We start from the raw sequence: 20,171 nt of genomic DNA, 5'->3' as shown, positions 1-20,171 counted from the left end.
GTCGATGAAGCTCCAAAAGGGTATAAGGGCCCTAGTTATGAGAAGATACGCAACACCTTGTTGGAAAGAGAGGGCAAGGGGGTTGAGGATGCATTGAAGCCCATAAGGGATTCATGGATTAAGACCAGGGTATCCATTGTTTCAGATGGGTGGAAAGATTCGAGAAACTGTTCCTTGATCAATGTCATAGTGGTATCCCCTAAAGGGGCAACGTTTTTGAAATCTGTGGATTGTGAGGGGCAAGTAAAAGATGGGCAATTTATTGCTGATATTCTCATCGCTGCCATTGAGAAAGTGGGACCTAGAAATGTTACACAAAGAATTGTAGAGCTGCTGGTTTGTTGGTTGAAAAGCGATATTGGCATATCTTTTGGACACCTTGTGCGGTCCACTCACTCAATCTTATGCTACAAAAGATTGGGAATTAAATTTCTTGGATCAAAGATGTGCATGCAAAAGCTAAGGACATTCAAATGTTCATCACGAACCACCACATTCTCATGGAATTTTCACATTATTCTCGAATTTGGAGCTATTGAAGGTAAATGAACTTGAAGAAGTAATTTAATTAAAACAAATTTAAATTAGTATTTTACATTTTCTGATTTTCATAACTTGATTGTGTAATGTGTATTATTTTTACATGTTTGTCTCTATTTAGTTGAAATTTTTGCTTTAATTTCTATTACAGGTTGTTGAGACCCGTTTTGCATCTAACTTAATCGTCTTGACTTGTAAAAGTGAAAGCGGCACTTTGCAATATGGTGATCAAAATGAGAATCGGGACATTGCCAACCAAGATATAGCAAAATGTATATATGCAAACGGGTTGCCTTTCGGTGTTGTTTGCTCCTTGTACTGGAAGAAGATGCTGAAAAGTGTCAATGAAGCTCCAAAAGGGTATAAGGGCCCCGGTTAAGAGAAGATACGCAACACCTTGTTGGAAAGAGAGGGTAAGGGGGTTGAGGATGCATTGAAGCCCAAAAGGGATTCATGGATTGAGACAGGGGTATCCATTGTTTCAGATGGGTGGAAAGATTTAAGAAATCGTCCCTTGATCAATGTCATAGTGGTGTCCCCTAAAGGGGATAAGTTTTTGAAATCCGTGGATTGTGAGGGGCAAGTAAAAGATGGTCAATTTATTGCTGATATTCTCATCGCTGCCATTGAGACAGTGGGACCTAGAAATGTTGTTCAAGTCATAACGGACAATGCAAAGAGTTGTAGAGCTACTAGTTTGTTGGTTGAAGAGCGATATCAACATATCTTTTGGACACCTCGTGCAGTCCACTCACTCAATCTTATGCTACAAAAGATTGGGAATAAAATTTCTTAGATCAAAGATGTATATGTAGAGGCTGAGGACATCAGGATGTTCATTACAAACCACCACATGTATCAAGGAATTTTCAGATTACTCTCGAATTTGGATCTATTTAAGGTAAATGAACTTGAAGTAGTAATTTAATTATAAAAAATTAAAATAAGTATTTTACATTTTCTGATTTTCATAACTTGATTGTGTAATGCACATTCTTTTTACATGTTTGTCTCTATTTAATTGTATTTTTTTGCTTTAATTTCTCTTGCAGGTTGTTGAGACCCGTTTTGCATCTAACTTAATCGTCTTGCCTTGTAAAAGTGAAAGCGGCACTTTGCAATATGGTGATCAGCACTAATTGGTCTATATGGAAGCAAAGCAGCACTGAGAGGGCAGCAGAAATTAGGGTAAGGATATTGGATGACTCATGGTAGGAAAAGGTGGAGTATCTCCTTTGCTTCACCGAACCCATTATGGGCTTGCTTCGCTACACTGATATGGATAGGCCATGCATTGGAGAGTTGTATGATAGCATCGACTCAATGTTTGAGAAGATGAAGAAAATCATAAATGACAAAGAGAAAGACCCTAAGGAGACCTTCTTCAAACAATTGCAAGCAATTATTGTGGAACGATGAAACAAGATGACCACTCCTCTACGTCTTCTTGCCTATGCATTAACACCAAAATATTATAGCAACCAATTTCTTGATATGCTGAGAAGGCTTCCACCATATAGAGATTTAGAAGTGTCTGATGGATACAAGGTAGCATTCCTTAGACTCTTTCCTGATGATGGTATGTGAGATTTGATTTCAAATGAGTTCATAGAGTTTGTGAATACAAGAGGTCTAGGTATTGACACTCTTCGTCATCAATTTAAGAAGGATGCTCATAGTTGGTGGTACCTCCATATAGAGATTTATAAGTGTCTGATGGATACAAGGTAGCATTCCTTAGACTCTTTCCTGATGATGGTATGCGAGATTTGATTTCAAATGAGTTCATAGAGTTTGTGAATACAAGAGGTCTAGGTATTGACACTCTTCGTCATCAATTTAAGAAGGATGCTCATAGTTGGTGGTACCTCCATGGCCGACGATTCCAATTGTTGCAGCCCCTTGCAATCAAAATTATATCACAACTTTGTTTTATTTATAATTTTAATTTACTTTGTCTTCATAGGTTGCTAGAAATTTTATAACTTTCTTAATTTAGTTTTAATTGTTTACTTTGTCTTGTCTTCATAGGTTGCTAGTTCATATGCATCTGAAAGAAATTAGAGCACATATTCTTTCATCCACTCAGTAAAGCGCAACAGGTTGCAATCAAAAAGAGCGGAGAATTTAGTATATGTGCATTCCAACTTGCATCTCCTTTCACACAAGCAAAATAAATACAAAGAATGGGAGTCAAAGATGTGGGATATAAATGCAAAGCATACAGACTTGGATGCTTCCACTTCTCAGCTACCAGTTGCTATATTGGAGGACTCGGACGGCAAGAATGTTATTGGTGCAGCTGATCCCGTTGGCCTTGGCAGTATTTGTGAGTCAACTAATGCCGTTGAAAAAGAAGAAGAAGAAGATTAGATGATTTAAACAATTAAACTTAGAATAAAGTTCCAATTGTTGCAAATTGAATTTTGAAACAATGATACTTGAATTTGATATTATCATTTTAATATTTGATGTTGAACTTGAAGTATATGATGCTACGATGGTATGATCATGATGCTATGATTACAAGTTTATGGTGTTTTTGTTGTTTATATGATATTATGTGACATTCTAATCTTAATTCATGCTTATAGGCTGCATAAATATATATATATAGATATATAAAGATTTTACATGTTTTTGTACTAACGAACCCAAACCCCATTTCAAAAAATTTCTGTACCTGCGAACCAATTCTTTCAACCCAAACTTGAACCTGAAACCGAACCGGCAACCTAGAACAAAAGCAATGTACTTGTGTATTCACATGTGTGTGTGCTTATTATGCATCGTAATGTGTTGATTTATTATTATTTATTTTTAAATATTGTGTTGCATTCTTTGCAATGTGAGGAATCAAATGATCCCTTACTAAATCCAAGATGATGTGCTTTTCCTTAGCCATCTTCTCATAGTTTTCAATCAATGGAACATGAACAATAGGTGTAACCTTGGTGTCCAAATAGACCCAAAGATCAACTTCTTCTAATAGCATATGCATTCTACACTTCCAAGGTGTAAAACTGGAAGCACCCTTTAAGCAATCATACTTTATAAGACCTATTAGAATTTTTGTTGGCCCCTCTAATGGTATTCTAGTGCAATAATTAGAAAAAAACTTGAACACTGTTTTAGGCACTAGAAATATCTTATTATTGTTGTTTGTAACTCTAATTTTAGGCACCAATTTTAGGGTAAGTTTATGAAACATTGACCACTCTTTATCAAAGTGTGCACCTCTCATAAGATGTGACAAAAAAATTATTCAATGCCTCGAACATAGACATAATATCCAGAGTCATAATGAATATCACAAAAACTTTGTGATCAACTCCTAACAACTAGGGTTAAGCTAGCAGTTGAAGAAATGGGCAAAGGACCTAGGAAGAATAAAAAAAAGCAACATGATAAAAATTGATCTCAACAAGAGAAGAAATAATTGAGCCCCATCATGTGTTTCAAGTGCCAAAGTTTGGTCACTATGCTTCTCAATGTCCTAAGAAGACGAAGGGCAAGGGCAAGCAACAACAATAGTAGAAGAAATTTGCAAGTAGTGCAAAAACTTCAACAATGGATGAGCTTTCAAACAAGCTTGAAACAATATTTTTTGTGGTTTTATATAACGATGAGCTTTTGAAGCATGATGTTGTGCAATGTTCCTATTAAACAAATGTCCTCACAAAATGTTGAAGAACAAGACTCTTGAAGATCCCCTCACTAGATAAAACCCTATTGTTTCTCACTTTCAATTGTTTAGAGGTTATATTTACATTCATGTACCAAAAGAACAAAGGGCTAAGTTTGAACCCTCCAAGCTAAAGAGTGTCTTTATAAGATACAATGAGACTTCCAAACCTTACAGAATATATATTTCATCACAAAGTAAAACAACAATGAGCAGAGATGTTAAGTTTGATGAAGATGCTTGGTCCTCTAAGCCTCGAAGAATTCCATGGAGGTTGCGGACAACAAACAGCCAATTGTTCCATTTTTTTATCAATAAAATATAGCAATCCCTATTGCTGATTAGTAAGCCTCATATAAAACAGCCAAGAAGCCTAAATGCTTACCCAAACTTTGTAGGAGGCACTAGAGCAAGTATGAGCACCAAAAATGTCGTTCAAAGTGAGCCAGCCATCCAACTAAAATGTTCCTGAGTTATTTTGCTTGTATGCCTTCCGTCATTGATGTTGAACCATCCACTTTTAAGTTGACAAACTCAATGAAAGTACGGCACAAGTATGGCAAGATGTCATGTCAAAGACATATGAATCCATTCTTCAGAATAATGTTTGAGAGATTAAGCCAAGACCTCATGGGAAGCTGGTGATTGATTAAGAATGGTTGTAAAAAGTGAAGCATGCAGCAAATGGTGGCAGAGAGAAATTCAAGGCCAGATTTGTTGTATGTGAGTTCTTTCATTAAAAAGTTGATTATGATGAGACTTTTGCTCCAATTGCAAGGTATGCTTTTGTACAAGTAATTATGTCTCTTGCATCTTTTCTTGGTTGACCTTTATATTAGATGGGTGTACAAACAGTCCTTCTAAATGGGCAACATAGAGGATAAGGTTTATATAAATCGACCTACAGGAATTGAGGTGCATGGGCTAAATGACCATGTATGTAGGCTTAAAAAGGACTTGTGTGAGTTGAAGCAAACACCTCATGCTCAATATTCTCAAAGTGATGAGCACTTCTTCACTAAAATTGCTTTATATTCTAATCTATATTATTTATTTGATAGATCTTATCTATTGGTTTTAGTCTTATATGTGGATGATCGTATTCATATAGAAAGTAGTCAAAAGCTCATTGTATATTGCTAACAGGAATTGACATTGATCTTAAAAATTATTTCTTGAATCATGATGTATGGCAAGGTAAAAGAGAAATCTTCCTAAATCAATGGAAGTACACATTAGAAATTCTAATAAGATTTCAAATGTTGGATTGTAAGCCCCCTAAGATACCGGTTCTTCCCCTTTTGGTCTGGGTCTGGGTTGCGGGACCCACAGGGAACCCGGCCACCTGGGAAGGACCCGAGTGGAACCCAAGTCGAACCCAGGAGGACCCGCATGAACCCAGGCCCGTGGGTTCCCAAAAATGGGGCCCACGAGTCAAAAAAACAATAAAAAAAGACTTTTTAAAATAGTTTTTTTATAATAAAACTCTAATTCGCCCCTTTATGACTTTTTAAAAAAGACTTGAAATTTGAATATTATCTTTTTTGCAAATTATGAATATGATATTAGACTTTAGTTATTAGTTTACTGATTACATTTTCGATATATGAATATTTATTGGCATTGGCAATTATGGATTTATCATTTATCATTTATCATTTATGTATGGAAAGTCACATTGTATATTTTATTTTTGTATGGATTGTATTTATTGAACATATATATAATATATGTGTATATATGTATATATAATTTATATATATATGTGTGTGTGTGTGTGTGTGTACGAACGAACCCGTACCCAAGAAAAAAAAAATTTTGCCGAATCCGAACCCGAACCGGTAACTTAGTAAGCCCCTTGATACTCTAATAATTTCAAAACTAAAGTTGACTAGAGATTTAGAATCAGATTTGGCAGATCCATTTGTATACATGCAGCTAATAGGTTTCCGTTTTTTAATGCACTTAGTAAATATTAGACCTAATATTTGTTTTGTAGTTAACTTATTAAGTCAATATATATTTTAGTCAAGGCAAGTTCACTAGACTGCTAGAAAACATGTCCTCTGATATTAAAAGGGCACAGTTCATTATGGGTTGAAGTATCTTGTAAACATAATTTTAAGAAAAATTTCCATTTGTGCCCTTTAAACTCCTCTAGCACAAATTATCTTGGAAATTTTTGAGTTGCTTACTCCTCATCTCTCTCTCTCTCTCTCTCTCTGGCCCTCTCATGTTGCCAACCTATTTCTTTCTATATATACATATAGAAGAATTTTTTTTTGCTACATAAGAGAATATTTAATTGATTTGTAAAAAATATTACAAAATATGCCTCTAGGGCATCACACATTTCCACCCTCGCCCCACAGATTATTGGCAAAACAAGCCACACAGGGCCGAGTGCCACATTTGCAGAAAATACAAGAAAGTTCCTCTTGAACATGAAGTGTCCCTAAATATGGGTGAACTTTCTCAACATTCTAAACTTTATATACCATCTTCTTGCAACTGTAAACATATGTTTACTTCTTGTTTAGAATCTTCTCTGCCTCTCGATGGGTGTTGAGAATGTGATTTCCCCAATTGCCACTTATGACTTGGTGAAATAGGAACATCAAAACCATTGCTACAGAACAACACATCCAATACTCTACCATTTGAAATTTGCTTACTGTGAAGTGGTGATTTGCTAAACTTCACGCTGTATTGCAAATTCACACGAAGTAGTCCAATCCCTGCCTAGTTTTGCAAATCCTTTAAATAGAGTTTCTGTGCCAATGCTCTTGGAGATGCTGTTGCATATAGGTTCCATTCCTGTTGTGTATGTTATTATCATCATCATTTTCAATGCATTCATCCTCATCACATATAGAAGATAATTTATTTTTATTTGTACGACCAATATTTTCTACGCCTACGTATACCTATATTTTCAAATAAACTAGCAGAATTGTTTTCAAACGAATTGCAATTGGTTCAATGAAGAATCAAATTAAAAGGATTGTGCTTTTCCAAATTTAGGAATCTGTGAACATGACAAGAAATTAATTGCCAACCAGGTAAAGTAACAAGAATAATAACCTGTCGTGATGGTACAGTGTTCCCAACTTCATTTTCTCCATCTTCCCTATCAGGTATATATGCTAGAATAACTAGAGCATCTCCATATGGTGCAAGTCCAGAAATGAAATAAGTCGTCTGAAATACAGCCACAATATCCACATGTTTTGCACCAGTATATGATGCATACTTCCTATCTGTTGCATTTGTTCCTCCATTTGGTTTTGAACGAATAGCTGCAATTTTCACAGATGTCCCCCAACCTATGACCAAAAGTGTATCATCCTGATTCATGAAAACAGTCAGGAGAATAGGCTAAGTACCTCTACAAATAATTATCAATAAACTATATCATCCCTTTCTCTAACCTGCCAAACTAGATGAGGTTGTAAAAGCTCTGCACGTGGACAGTTATCTGGTCTTGTGATATATGTAATGCGTTGGTTACTTGCAGTGTCATAAATTTTCACACCAATATCATTTGCCCATGCTAAAAGACTACTCCTCCACTTCACTGCATGGATAGGACCTTCTCCAGAGTGTAGAACCTGTGTATAGATTCAGAGAAACATCAATATACTTATTTTGTAAGAGGACAGTCCTAGTTTTAATAGTCAATATTAGATCAAAAGCAATGCCCATTAAACAAAATAATTTAAATATTTATGGCAGAAAGCTTGCAAAATCAGATGTCTGTTTGAACTCCTAAATTAATATTGCAGTTCTTGATCAAACTAACCTGATCACGATACCCTAGCCATCCCTTTGTGTTAAGTAAAAGTTCACCAGCAAGGCCCCCAGCAGAAAATCTCTTAGATGTCTTTCTTGCATAATCTGGATCAAGAGCAACTGCCTTCATAGGACGGCGGTATTCAAACTTTACCCGTTCGTCTGTGAATAAACTATTTACAACAACAGATCCATCATCTGAGCAGCTCCCAATATACTCGCCATCTAAATCAAAACTAAGATCATTCACTGTAGCAGTGTGAGCCGCAAATTCTTTAACCTGGCAACCATAAAAAACATTAAGTTGTCAGAAGTCATAATCACCGTACATATGCGATGCTTTTAGTTGCAGTCAAAATGGACTTCTCTGAAAAAAGTAAAATTCTTAAATTTAAAAAACAATTCTAACAGACACTAACAATACACTTATATAAAACAAGCGCACAGATAAAGCAAGATCCAGCAACAAGTCAAAGAGCATGCAAGTAATTAGAGTTCAAATTAAAAAAGGAAAAACAGGATCTATCCTATAAAAGGGAATAAAATAAAAAAATTCTATGCCTGCAAGCCAAAAAAATCATGTGGAAGGTACCAACACAGAAACTTGGAAACCAACAAAGAATTTCTGTAAACCTATTCAGGTTCTGCTTTAAACGAAATATTCAACTACCCGGTAAATGCCTCTTCTGCTAACCCATAGAGATTAACAGTGAGTAGTAGTTTAGTCTCATGTCCTCATTTTTGTTTTCAAAAAAATGGACTATTACATAGAAATTTTTGTCAAAACCTATGGCACGCTTCCCAAGGTATAATTTTGCTCTACCCCTGGGCTGGACTAATCCTCGCGTTCCGAGTTCGTTTGCTTTGTTTTTCCTTCAATTTTGGGTTTTTTTTCCCAGTTGCAAGTTCTAATTTTCTCTTGTTTTAGTGTTGTTGGGAAATTTTAAGTCAATTACAAGTGCACTTTATGTAATTTTTAAACTTGTAACTTACTTTTTATTTTCCCCCTTGTTCCTTTTTATCTTTTTAGTCATTGTAGGAACTTTTTGAACATATTACAAGTGAACTTTAAATTATAAAGTTAAAATAAAACCTATAATTTATTTTAAAAGTTTCACTTAAGTGATTTTAAGTTATGGTAGGGGTTTTCTCCTCCATTAACAAGTTTTATAAAGTCACTTTAAGTTGTAGTAGGGATTTTATTTCCTTATTACAAGTTTTATTTTTTAGTTAAGTTATTTTTGTGACTTGTTGAAGGAATTTTATTTTCCCTTTACTAGTCTTTTGTTGAGTTGTTTAAAATTTGTAAAGGGAGTTTTATTTCCCTATTACATGTATTTTAAACTCGTTGCCCTTCTCCAAGAACCCGACCAGCTATTGAAGTCGAATTTGTTGAAGGATTCAAACGATTTTTGTGGAGATATTTTAGGAGGAAGGCGTTTTGAATCCTAAGCTATTTTCATGCATTTTGAAACTCTTTTTGTGCCACTTGGAAGTTGTTTTTGCTGGTTCAAAGGCGTTAAAAAAGCAAACACGTGTTCTTCAAATGCCACGATTTACCTCTTCAAATGCCACGAATCCTCCATCTCCTAAGTCGTTTTGGCTTCTCTTACCTAGGCGTGGAGATTGGAAGCTTCATTTCACCGATTCTTCATGCATTTGTTAGACATTTTTGCTGCATATGGAGTTTTTGAAAAACGTAGCTAGGGTTTGAATCTTCTTCTTTTGTCTATTTAAGAGATTCATTCTCTTCTTTCAAGGATTGCTTCTTGTTCTTGGGAGGTCGTTTTTGTTGGTCAAGGTATGTTTTCTTTTCTTGTTCTTGCTTTCATCTCTTGTTTTAGTTTGTTTTAGTTTCCTTCATCAAGTTGTATATATGTTAGTTTTGTTTTGCTCTTGCTTAAAATCGATTTTGTGAGAGATTTTCCCCTTTGTTCCAAGTTTGCAAAGCAATTTGCAAATTGCATTGTCTTTGTTGATTTTATGGTAGTGCTCGTTAACCACAGGCAAAGATCAGATTTTTTGCCTTCCCAACCATAGACGATAAGCTCTTATCGTCACCCCCGAGCATGCTACATGTCCTTCATGTTATTGAATTCATATCAATTGATGCAATCATGACCTTGCATGTGTATGAATCAATACCTCCTAATAGACCTCAAGTCAGCCATATACTTTTGGCGCCAAGGATAGGGTCAAACCTTTATATTACAAGTTACATATGAGTCTCCCTTAGTTGCAAGTTACATTTAACTTAATCACAGGTTACACACAAGTGGTTCACCCAAATAGGGCCATATGAGTCTCCCTTAGTTGCAAGTTACATTTAACTTAATCACAAGTTACACACAAGTGGTTCGCCCAAATAGGGCCTACCCCAAATTAGACTCGTACAACTGAGATATCCAAATGCTAAGGCCGACAGGCCACTTGGCATTTTGTATGAGTCTCCCTTAGTTGCAAGTTACATTTAACTTAATCACAAGTTGCACACAGGTGGTTCGCCCAAATAGAGCCTGCCCCAAATTAGACTCATACAACTGAGATATCCAAATGCCAAGGCCGACAAGCCACTTGGCATTTTGTGCACTAGGTCAGCCCTAGAAGGGATCCGACCTAGCTACACAACAACACTCCCTCTTAGCTAGGGAGGATTCCTTCTAACTACCACCATGACTACTCCCATGAATAATACCTTCACCATAGATACTCCCAGAGGGTGAACAAGCACATGATGGAATTTCTTCCATGATACCCACCATGCCTACTCACAGAGGGTGGAAGAGGACTTTCACCTCAACCTTCTCCCAGAGAAGGGTGCATTTCCACCATGCCTACTCACAAAGGGTGGATCCACCATACCTACTCGCAGAGGGTGGAACGAGGGCTTTAACCTCAGACTTCTCCCAGAGAGAAGAATGCATTAATAAGGGATTGCACCTCGAACTTCTCCCTCACAAATAAGAACTCATTAACAAGGGATTGCACCTCGAACTTCTCCCTCACATAGAAGAACTCATTAACAAGGGCTTTCACCTCAAATTTCTCCATCACAAAGAAAAATGCATTAACCAAATCTTCATGATGACGTGGCTCCCTCTAAAGCTGAAATGTCAGGCTCCCTCTAAAGCTGAAATGTCAAGCTCCCTCTGAAGCTGAAATGAATCTTCTAACCTCCTTGTCCAAGGTTACTTCTGACGATATGTCAGACTCCCTCCGAATGTTGATTCTTCCTCTGCGAAGAAATGCAAGCAATCTTCCTTCCTTGAATGCAATCTCTGATTCGTCCTTTGACAAAGGCAACCCTTTTACACTTGGGCTTTTCGTCGGCCCTCTTCACCTGCTCTGGTTCGAATCTCTTTACTGGAGCCATTTATGATGTTACTCGATCTCAACCTTCCATTACACTGAGCAGCCAATAGCACGCATACCGACTCGCGTTGCTTCGTTGAATCCTCAGAATTCTTGCTGCCACCTTGTTGATGTCTCTAGCCACGAGCGTCGTGAAGCGAGCAATCTCTATCACTTTCATTTGCTAGTAAAAATGTTATGATCGTCGGAGAGAATCCTCCAAAACATGTTCTCCTCCCTGAACGAAGAATGAAGGATATAGAATGTTAAAAGGACAGAGATGTCCATCGCGACTCCACTTACCGTCAACATTTCGATACCAGGCTTGGCGACTTTCAACGCCAAGGCATCGGACTGAATCTGTCATTGAGCACTATCAAAAGATCTATGGCGATCACCGGCACCTCAACGGTCATTACTCGCCACAGAGCATATGCAATGCTCACGTCTGAGTTGAGAGGCTCGGTAATCAACTTTTGCCTGCACTTAGATTTCTCAGTCTACAAAATAATTTGATTGAACTCCCTCAAAAGCACAGGATCTGCCTTCAAGTGGTTAGACTCTATAGAAGGAACCTGCTGTGATACCATGTTGATTTTATGGTAATGCTCGTTAACCACAGGCAAACATCAAATCTGTTGCCTTCCCAACCATAGACGATAAGCTCTTATCTTCACCCCCGAGCACGCTACATGTCCTTCATGTTATTGAATTCATATCTATTGATGCAATCATGACCTTGCATATATATGAATCAATACCTCTTAATAGACCTCAAGTTGGCCATATACTTTTGGAGCCAAGAATAGGGTCAGACCTATATATTACAAGTTACATATGAGTCTCCCTTAGTTGCAAGTTACATTTAACTTAATCACAAGTTACACAAGTGGTTCGCCCAAATAGGCCTTGCCCCAAATTAGACTCATACAACTGAGATATCCAAATGCCAAGACCGACAAGCCACTTGGCATTTTGTGCACTAGGTCGGCCCTAGAAGGGATTCGACCTAGCTAGACATCAACAGTCTTTCCCCATTTTCCCTCTTTGCTTGCATTCGGGATTTAAAAACCCAATTGCAAGTGAGAAGAAAATAATTGATCTAGCCCTCTGGTTGAAAAATCTTAACCATCTTTTGTTGAAGTTCTAAGTTTCAAAGTTGGAAAAATACTCATCCTTTCAAAATCAAGTTTTTAAATCTTGATTACAAGTTGAAAGTTCTTCCCATTTTCATAAAGATGATCTTCTCGAAATCTTTTCATTTTCACTCATATTCATTGCCATCATCCCTACATACTATTCCCACCATTTCCTACATGTCAAAATCTCATTTTTCACTCACTACTTCATTTTCCTTTTTACAAGTATACTTGCATTCGGGTTTCAAAAGCCCGATTACACATTTGTTCTTCCCCACTTGTATACTTGTAAAACATTCCCCAAGATCTGAAATTGGTCAAAAGTCAAGTTCCAAGCATCCCTATTTATTTTCCATCTTCCTCTCACAAAGTTGTGAAGTGCAAGAGTTAGAATTTTTCCCATTTGAAGAGGAAAGATGATAGTTGCAGCTGATCTTGATGTTGCTTTGACACTTTTAAGTCTTCATCGCAGCATACCAGGTTGTTCTTCAATGTCAAATTTACCATCATCTTCCCCTCCAAAAAAGATGAAATACAAATTTGATAAGTACCAAAATGAGGTCTCCCCTTCACAAGTTTCCTCTCCTATGTATCATATCAAGGATACGGAAATAGGGCATGTTGACATGTCAGATTTCATCAGAAGGGTGGAGGATCCAAAGGATAGCAATATGCAATGATTGTTGGACAGCCACATTCACCATGCTTCTTCTTTTTCGGTGGCTGCCCTAGAACCCGAGTTCGTTCTTGCTTGTGCTCACCATTTTGACAAGGAGACAAGAACCATTAAGAACAATGATGGAGAAGAAATAATCTGTCTTGATGCAGACACCATTGAGAAAGTTTTCAGAATCCCATCTGCTGCCCTATACATGGAGATTTCCAAAAGTAGTGCAGTTGATTACTATGCCAAAAGGGAAAAGGATTGCAAGCGCCACATTAACAGGTGGATTCATGAACCACGGGTAGCCCTCACAAGATGGGTCAAATTGCATCGTTGTGATTTCAAGTGGGAAATCGGAGACACCATCACTCTCCTTAGCAGGATGTTGGGTTTGGATCATTCTAATGTTTTTGAACCTTGGATGTATCAATTTATCGTGTTCATAAGGCAATCCCATCACATCTCTTGGCGAGAAGTAATCAGTGACGCTTTGTGTGAACAACTTGCAGCAGTTCCTACCACTATGAAGTTCTATATGAACTCATATCTTGTGTATATAGCAACATCACTTAGACATTTCCCTGATCTTTCTACCAAGGGTGATCGCTCGCTTTTGTGGGAGTACTATGATCAGTTGCCCTTGAAGCCCAACAGATTGCATTAAAGGAGGGTTCGAGATGCTTTCTTTGGTCACTACATGTGTCAGTTTGACAAGACATTGAGAAACAAAAGAGTGTCAGACGAAGCATGGGAGAAGGTGAATGAGTATGGATGTTTGTTTCTTCAGTTCTCAACTTTCACATACATGAGGGTTGGATGTTATGGGGGGAAGCAATACATGCTTCCTAGATACCCAACCAATAAGATTATTCTTATGGAGTTGGGAAGACAGATCATGGCTATTCATACATACCAATCGGTCAAGCATAAGGTTGGAATGGGAATCTCTTCAGCTAACCCATTGAAGATTGGCCGATATTGCCTCATCACATCTACCAAAGCCAAGGCCATGGAAACCGAGTTGCAGGAGATTAAACTTAAAAGGTTCAAGTCAAAGGCAGATTTTGACTACCGAGGCATGAAAGAAAGGATCAAAAAATCCTTTATACATGTGCATCAAATAGAAGACATTTGGGCGGACCTTCGTACAAAAAAGGAGGTACATAAAATGGACTATTGCAGGCTCACCCTTGAGCAGATTATTGATTTGAACCTGGTGGACATTCCGCAAGGAATGATTGATGATGGGAATGTGCTTGATCCAGAGTATGTTTCACAAAGAGTTGATGAAGCCCCACTTCCATTAATTGAGTGGTCACAAAAAGAATGCACTTCCATTCTTGAGAGATTTCAGCATATCCTAGCTAACACCAACACTTGGCTCAAAGGTAATGGTGTTAAACTTATCAAGATCAAAATTGGTAAGGAAGATGACTCTTCAGGACCCCTTGGTCGTAGGTCCGAGATTCAGATAGATATCAAGGAAGGTGCATCATCTTCAGGCACTAGAATTAAGTTGTGGGTGAGTCGAGCAATGGTACTTCCTCCTGAGGAGATGACAATTCGTGGGAAGGAGAAATCCCAGCTTCATATTCATGTGATTGATCCTGAAAATCCAAAGGAAGAACAACAATCAAATGATGCTCCTAAGTCACCAGCTTCGGAGTCACCTCATGAGGTCCCTTCCTCAATCCCCATGGAGATACCTTTATCTCCTCCTGACACAGATGTGGATGCTTCTTCCACTATTCATGATGTTCCTATAGTAGTGGATGAGTCCCCTCAAAATGCCATTCTCAGTTCAGCAGTTGAGCCACCTCTTGATCATCAACAAGAGAATTTGTTAAAAATCTTCGAGGATACTCCTGCATGTATTCATTTGTCAAAAATTGATACCTCTACTTCCGGCTTTGAGGAGTTTATGGGACAATCTTCATGCCCTTTGGTTATCGAGCAAGCCATGGTTGCCATCCAGACAGATACTTTCCCCAAGGTGACCACAGTTGTTCAAACAGAAACTGCTTCTCCTTTGCTTTCAACTGCTACTGAAGGAGAGCTAATGGCTTTACCTCCATGGCTTAGTTCTTTCACTCGCAAGATAAAGAAAGCAAGAAATTTCTCCCGATGTTTTTGATTATCAACAACTTAAGCAATCTAGGCCCAAAGTTGCTAAAATAGCCAAAACAATCTCAAGGGTAATTGTTAACAGCAACAAGATGAAGGTGGCTAAAATTGTTGAGCCTCTTGTAGACAAGCCACATGAGGAGATGCAAGTTGCTGATTACAGGGTCACAAGAGTAGAGTTGGGTAAGCAAACACATGAAGTAGTCAAGCATGATGCCCAGCAGTCCATAGCTTCACTAGTACAACAATATGATGAGCTTCTAACGAAGAAGGACAAGCTAGAAGAGGAGAATAGGCAACTTGTTGCAGTTGTTCAAAAGATCACTAAATCCGCTAGTGACGGGAGAAATTCTTTAAGTTCTTCCGGCCCACAAGAATCAATTCAAGGAGTTGAAAGAGCGGCTCAAAAGGTACAAGCATTGGAATCTTGGGTAGATCAGCTTCATGATTTGTGTGCACAGGTCTTGAAGGAGGTTTTTCAAATGATGGTCAAATTGAAGACCATTGAGGCACAATTGAACTAGGTTTCTGACACTTTCAAACAGAACTTGGGAAAGGTGGAAGATAGCTTGACAACTTGGCTCAAGATTCCTCAACAAAAGTTAAGTGTTCTTCTAGAACATCAGGTTATTCCTTCGAGGGTTGTGTATCTAGAATACCAAGAGCTCTTGGAGAACAAAGCCATTGTTCTCAAGTTACTTGTTGAAGACATTGATGATGCCATGAGATTGCGAGTGGAAGTATTTCAGGATATTGTTTCTCGTTGTGAGAAAGCTTCTTGTAATATCATGAATCAGAATGGGGAATTATTATCAAAAGAAAGGGTTCTCTCAGATCTACAGTTGAAGATTCATCATGAGTGGAAGAGTGAACCATTTTCAGCTGCTTCGATTCAAGCTTTGGTTACATACCAAGTCTTCTTACAAGATATTCAGTCTTCTTTTGAGAAGAATAATGCCACAATCCTTCGTTACAGCGATGTTATTGTGAAAACCATGATCGTGGCAAAGAATACCCATGAACTGAATCCTGATGAGCTGCAAATGATCATCCAGAAGTTTGAAGGATTCATGTCTACACATGCTGCAATATAAGTGGTTTTCAACACTTAGTTGCATTTTCAGAATTGTAATTTCTTAGTTGTAGTTTCTCTTTTGGCATGTTTACTTGTAAAAACATTTTGTAAATTGCAAATTAAGTCATCACTTGCACTTTTGTAATTACAAGTAGATAAGTTACAAGTCAAGACTTGTAACTTTGAATAAGTCATAGTTAGTTGTTGAATAAGTCTTGGTAGTTGAGAGAATTTCTCAAGTTAGTTAAGATCCTCCCACCTTTTTCTCAAGACTACTCTCCTATAAATACTTAAGGGAGTCTATTGTAATACAAATCTTTTGAGAAAGCAAGTAAAAATTTTGTCAAGTTTACAGCAAGGAAGTCTTTGAGCTTTTATGTGTAAATTGAAGAATTGACAGAAATAGAAGAAGATTACTCAAGTGTTCAGTTTTTGTGCTACATTCTTGAGTTTGTGTTCCATATTATCTTTCTTGCAAGTGTTTCTTAGAGGGCTTAATCAAATTTGATTTGCAGTCTTTGGAGTAAATATTCTCTTAAAAAGAGTTGTAGGTCTTTGTGCTCACACTTATTCTTGAGAGACAGATCAGAAATAGATTTTATGATAAGAAATAGTTGTGAATCTTTGAGCTCATACTAGTTCTTACTGTTTTGTGTAGAAGAGAATAAGATACTTCAAACTTTGTGCTACTATAATTTGTTCTTGATATCATTAGCATAGAAAAGGGTATATAGGACTTCATATATTCAAATCTTTAAGCGTGATATTGTTGTCTCGTCCCGAAGAAGTGATGGAAGTCTTTGAGCTTTCAGGAAACTTGATTTCCTTTCTCTCATCTTATTTCAAAAGGTTGTCATTGTTGTTTTAAATTAACTTGCTATCACTTCTCTGTGAAGAGAAAAGGTTATTGGCTTTCTTGAAGAAAGAAGAAAGACTGTTGTCTCATCCCATTTAGTTTTAGATTAGATATAGATAGGGGGAGCCTTCCCTTAATTAGGAGAGTTTTATTCACACGTTGTGGTTGAAACCACAATTTTGTATATTTCCCCAAGTGTACAAAATTTTCAACCAACATAGTCAACAATTGCCATTACTGTTACCAAATTTGGCTCTTGCTCTTGAATTGAAAAACAGTGAGTTTTTAGATTTTACTTTTGTTATTATCTTAAAGAAAAATTAGGAGAGATGGCAACGTCAGTGTTAAAAAATTGTCCCATTGGCAAATATACCCTCACATCTCCAACTTAGGTTGCTGGCAAAAGAGCCATCCACTGCACTGCCCAATGATGACTCGGCAGGCCAACTTTTGTGGAGGCAGACGTGGGTAAGGGTCCCCACCAGGCTGACTTGCATATGGAGGCAACCAGGAACAAATTTAAATAAGTATACCCCAAAAGTTTGTCATATCACCATATTTTGAAATTGACTTCCCTCCCGGAACATTTCTTGTATTGAAAATTAGTTTTTAGGATTTTTGGAGCAGAAACATGTCACTGAATTTCAAACTTTGGTGACTGCAGCTGCAGCAGACAGCTGAAATATGCCAAACCAAAAACTTATTGCATTCTATTGACATCCATAAGTGGGTGTTCTACAAATTTGAGAAGAATATCAGAATGCACATGACACGGCCTGGTAGACAAACCACGCTTATACTTTTCAATTCCGTTAAATGCTCCAGCCAAATTTTACCTAAATCCTGACTTCTAACAGACAAATAAAGCCCGTTTTTTACCGCCCGCTTTTAATTCCTGCAAAGCGGAAGTTCATCTAACCAAGATACTAGTGGGCATCCCCAGTCAATTGAATAGGTATTTGCTGACCAATTCCAACCTGATATCCGCCAAATGGTAAAATAAAAAAGCAAGTTTCGTAAATTAAAAGGAAAAGGCAATTGGCAAAGTTAAAATTCACCCAATCCATCTACAGCCAGGCAAATTATACGAAACGCTGACATCAAACAGTTAAAACAAAGCTAATTTTTTATTCAAAACGTTCGTTTTCAATACCAATACAAAGTGAAAATCTCCGACCTAGATACTCTACGGACCAATTTTACCAGAATATCGATCTCCCACAATCAAATGCGAGTCAATTTTTCACAAACTTCAATCAGAAAATATCCTGCGAATTTCTCTTGATATACAAACTCAAAATATTGATAAAAAGTAATTTCCAACCGATTGAAAAGCTGGCGGAGCTTCCGGCCATTTCTATCAGCATTGTTGACAAATCTTGCCCTAGCATTGGCCGAACAGTTGAAATAAGACACAAAATTCCACAAATGACACAAAGTGAAAAGTGAAACGATCCAGCTGCTAGCAAGGATAAACTAACCTAGACACCAATCCCGAACAATCAAATAAAGCAATCACATAAAATACAGTCCGACAAAAACCCAAATTTTAACAAATAGCTCCATCACACACAATCAGAATTCATGCGATCAAAGCTGCAGCATGAGACTCCAAACCATGAAACTCAAATTCGGAGAAGCTCCAATATAACAAAATCTTACGTTTAACATAAAAATCCAACCCGGATCCACCAACCATAGTTAAAAACGAAATCACCGACCTGGTTGCCCTGACAATCGAGTATATGCACAGTGCCATCAAGCGTCCCCAGTGCGATCATGCGGTCGGAGACCGTTATACATGACGCCGCATCGCTGTGCAAAACAGTCGAAATGCTGCCCCCCATTTTTTGATACTTAAACTGAGGCTCCTCTTCTTCCTCCTCCTCTTCTTCTTCCTCCTCCTCTTCAGGACAGTCATCTTCGTCATCGTCACGCTCGTCATCGCCGTCAACGCCATCGTTAAGATTGTTATTATTACTGTAAATCATAGTATGATTCTGGTCATTATCTGAGTTCGCTTCAGCTGTGACTGCAATTGGAAGCGCCGTGGTTTTATCTCCGTTAACACGAGGGGTCCCACCGCCACCGTCGCCATTAGAAGCAGCATCCTCCGTCGACTCTTTTACCATGACTGGATAATACTCATTTCAGTGCTCGGCCATCTCTGTAGAACATCAATCTAATTCACAGTGTTGTTGTGTGTGGTGTAGGAATGCGCGGAATGAATGGGAGATTTATTTGGAAGCGGAGGGGAGGTCCTGGAAGTTATCTGGGTTTTTGCTTTTGAAAGTGGGTCCTAGCTGTTGGAACACCACTTCTAAAGGGCGAACAGGGAACCCTTCTCCCAAGGGGCAACGGGAATGAATAGCTGTGTGAGGGGTTAACGGGTGTGCAGGCTTCCTGTTGTTGTAGTAGTGTTCATTGTCGGCCTGGAAGGCTTCCTATATTGTAGGGTACTAGTCCTAGGACTAATGCGCGCCAATACATAAAATTCATCTCTCGAAGCGACTTTATCAAAAAATTCACCATTTCCGTCTTTACAGGGATTCAGTTTTTAATTCGTATGATATTTTCTAAGATCTATTTTTGGAGAACTAATAATATGGTAAATTGATAGATATTTTTTGGGTTTGTATATTGGAGGGCCCAAGAAATACAAGAAATGAAAATTGGTATTGTCAAAAGTAATTGTTTAAAACATAAGTGATGTGATATTGACATGAATATAAATTAATGTAATTTAATTTAAAATAGTAAGTCGTGTAAAATGATTTTGTTAATTTAAAATAATAAGTTGTGTAAAATGATTTTGTTATATGAGATGTTTTTTATTAAGGTAAAAACAGGGTTTGAAGGGATCCTAAACTTTTTAACAATATCAAAGCTCAATGAAGTCTTAACAAGAAATCAATCCAACAATGAGCACAAAAACTAAACAACCC

At 37.6% G+C, this 20,171-nt stretch overlaps 1 protein-coding gene across 1 annotated transcript in view; it reads right to left on the bottom strand.

Moving 5' to 3' along the window:
- The window catches only part of LOC131046425 (vacuolar protein sorting-associated protein 41 homolog), a 69,908-nt gene extending 50,143 nt beyond the window's left edge, over positions 1 to 19,765 (bottom strand). The window contains exons 1-4 of the mRNA XM_057980159.2: positions 18,948 to 19,765; positions 8,028 to 8,297; positions 7,657 to 7,836; positions 7,310 to 7,573 (exon numbers count right to left, since the gene is read on the bottom strand). Coding sequence (XP_057836142.2) covers positions 7,310 to 7,573; positions 7,657 to 7,836; positions 8,028 to 8,297; positions 18,948 to 19,358 — 1,125 coding nt within the window. The 5' untranslated portion in view covers positions 19,359 to 19,765. The remainder of the gene's footprint in view (positions 1 to 7,309; positions 7,574 to 7,656; positions 7,837 to 8,027; positions 8,298 to 18,947) is intronic.
- Between the last annotated feature and the right edge of the window lie 406 nt (positions 19,766 to 20,171).

Source organism: Cryptomeria japonica, chromosome 1, assembly GCF_030272615.1.
Source record: "Cryptomeria japonica chromosome 1, Sugi_1.0, whole genome shotgun sequence".
Lineage (NCBI taxonomy): Eukaryota > Viridiplantae > Streptophyta > Pinopsida > Cupressales > Cupressaceae > Cryptomeria > Cryptomeria japonica.
The sequence above is the reverse complement of the archived record's forward strand: the minus strand, read 5'-3'. Positions and strand labels throughout refer to the sequence as shown.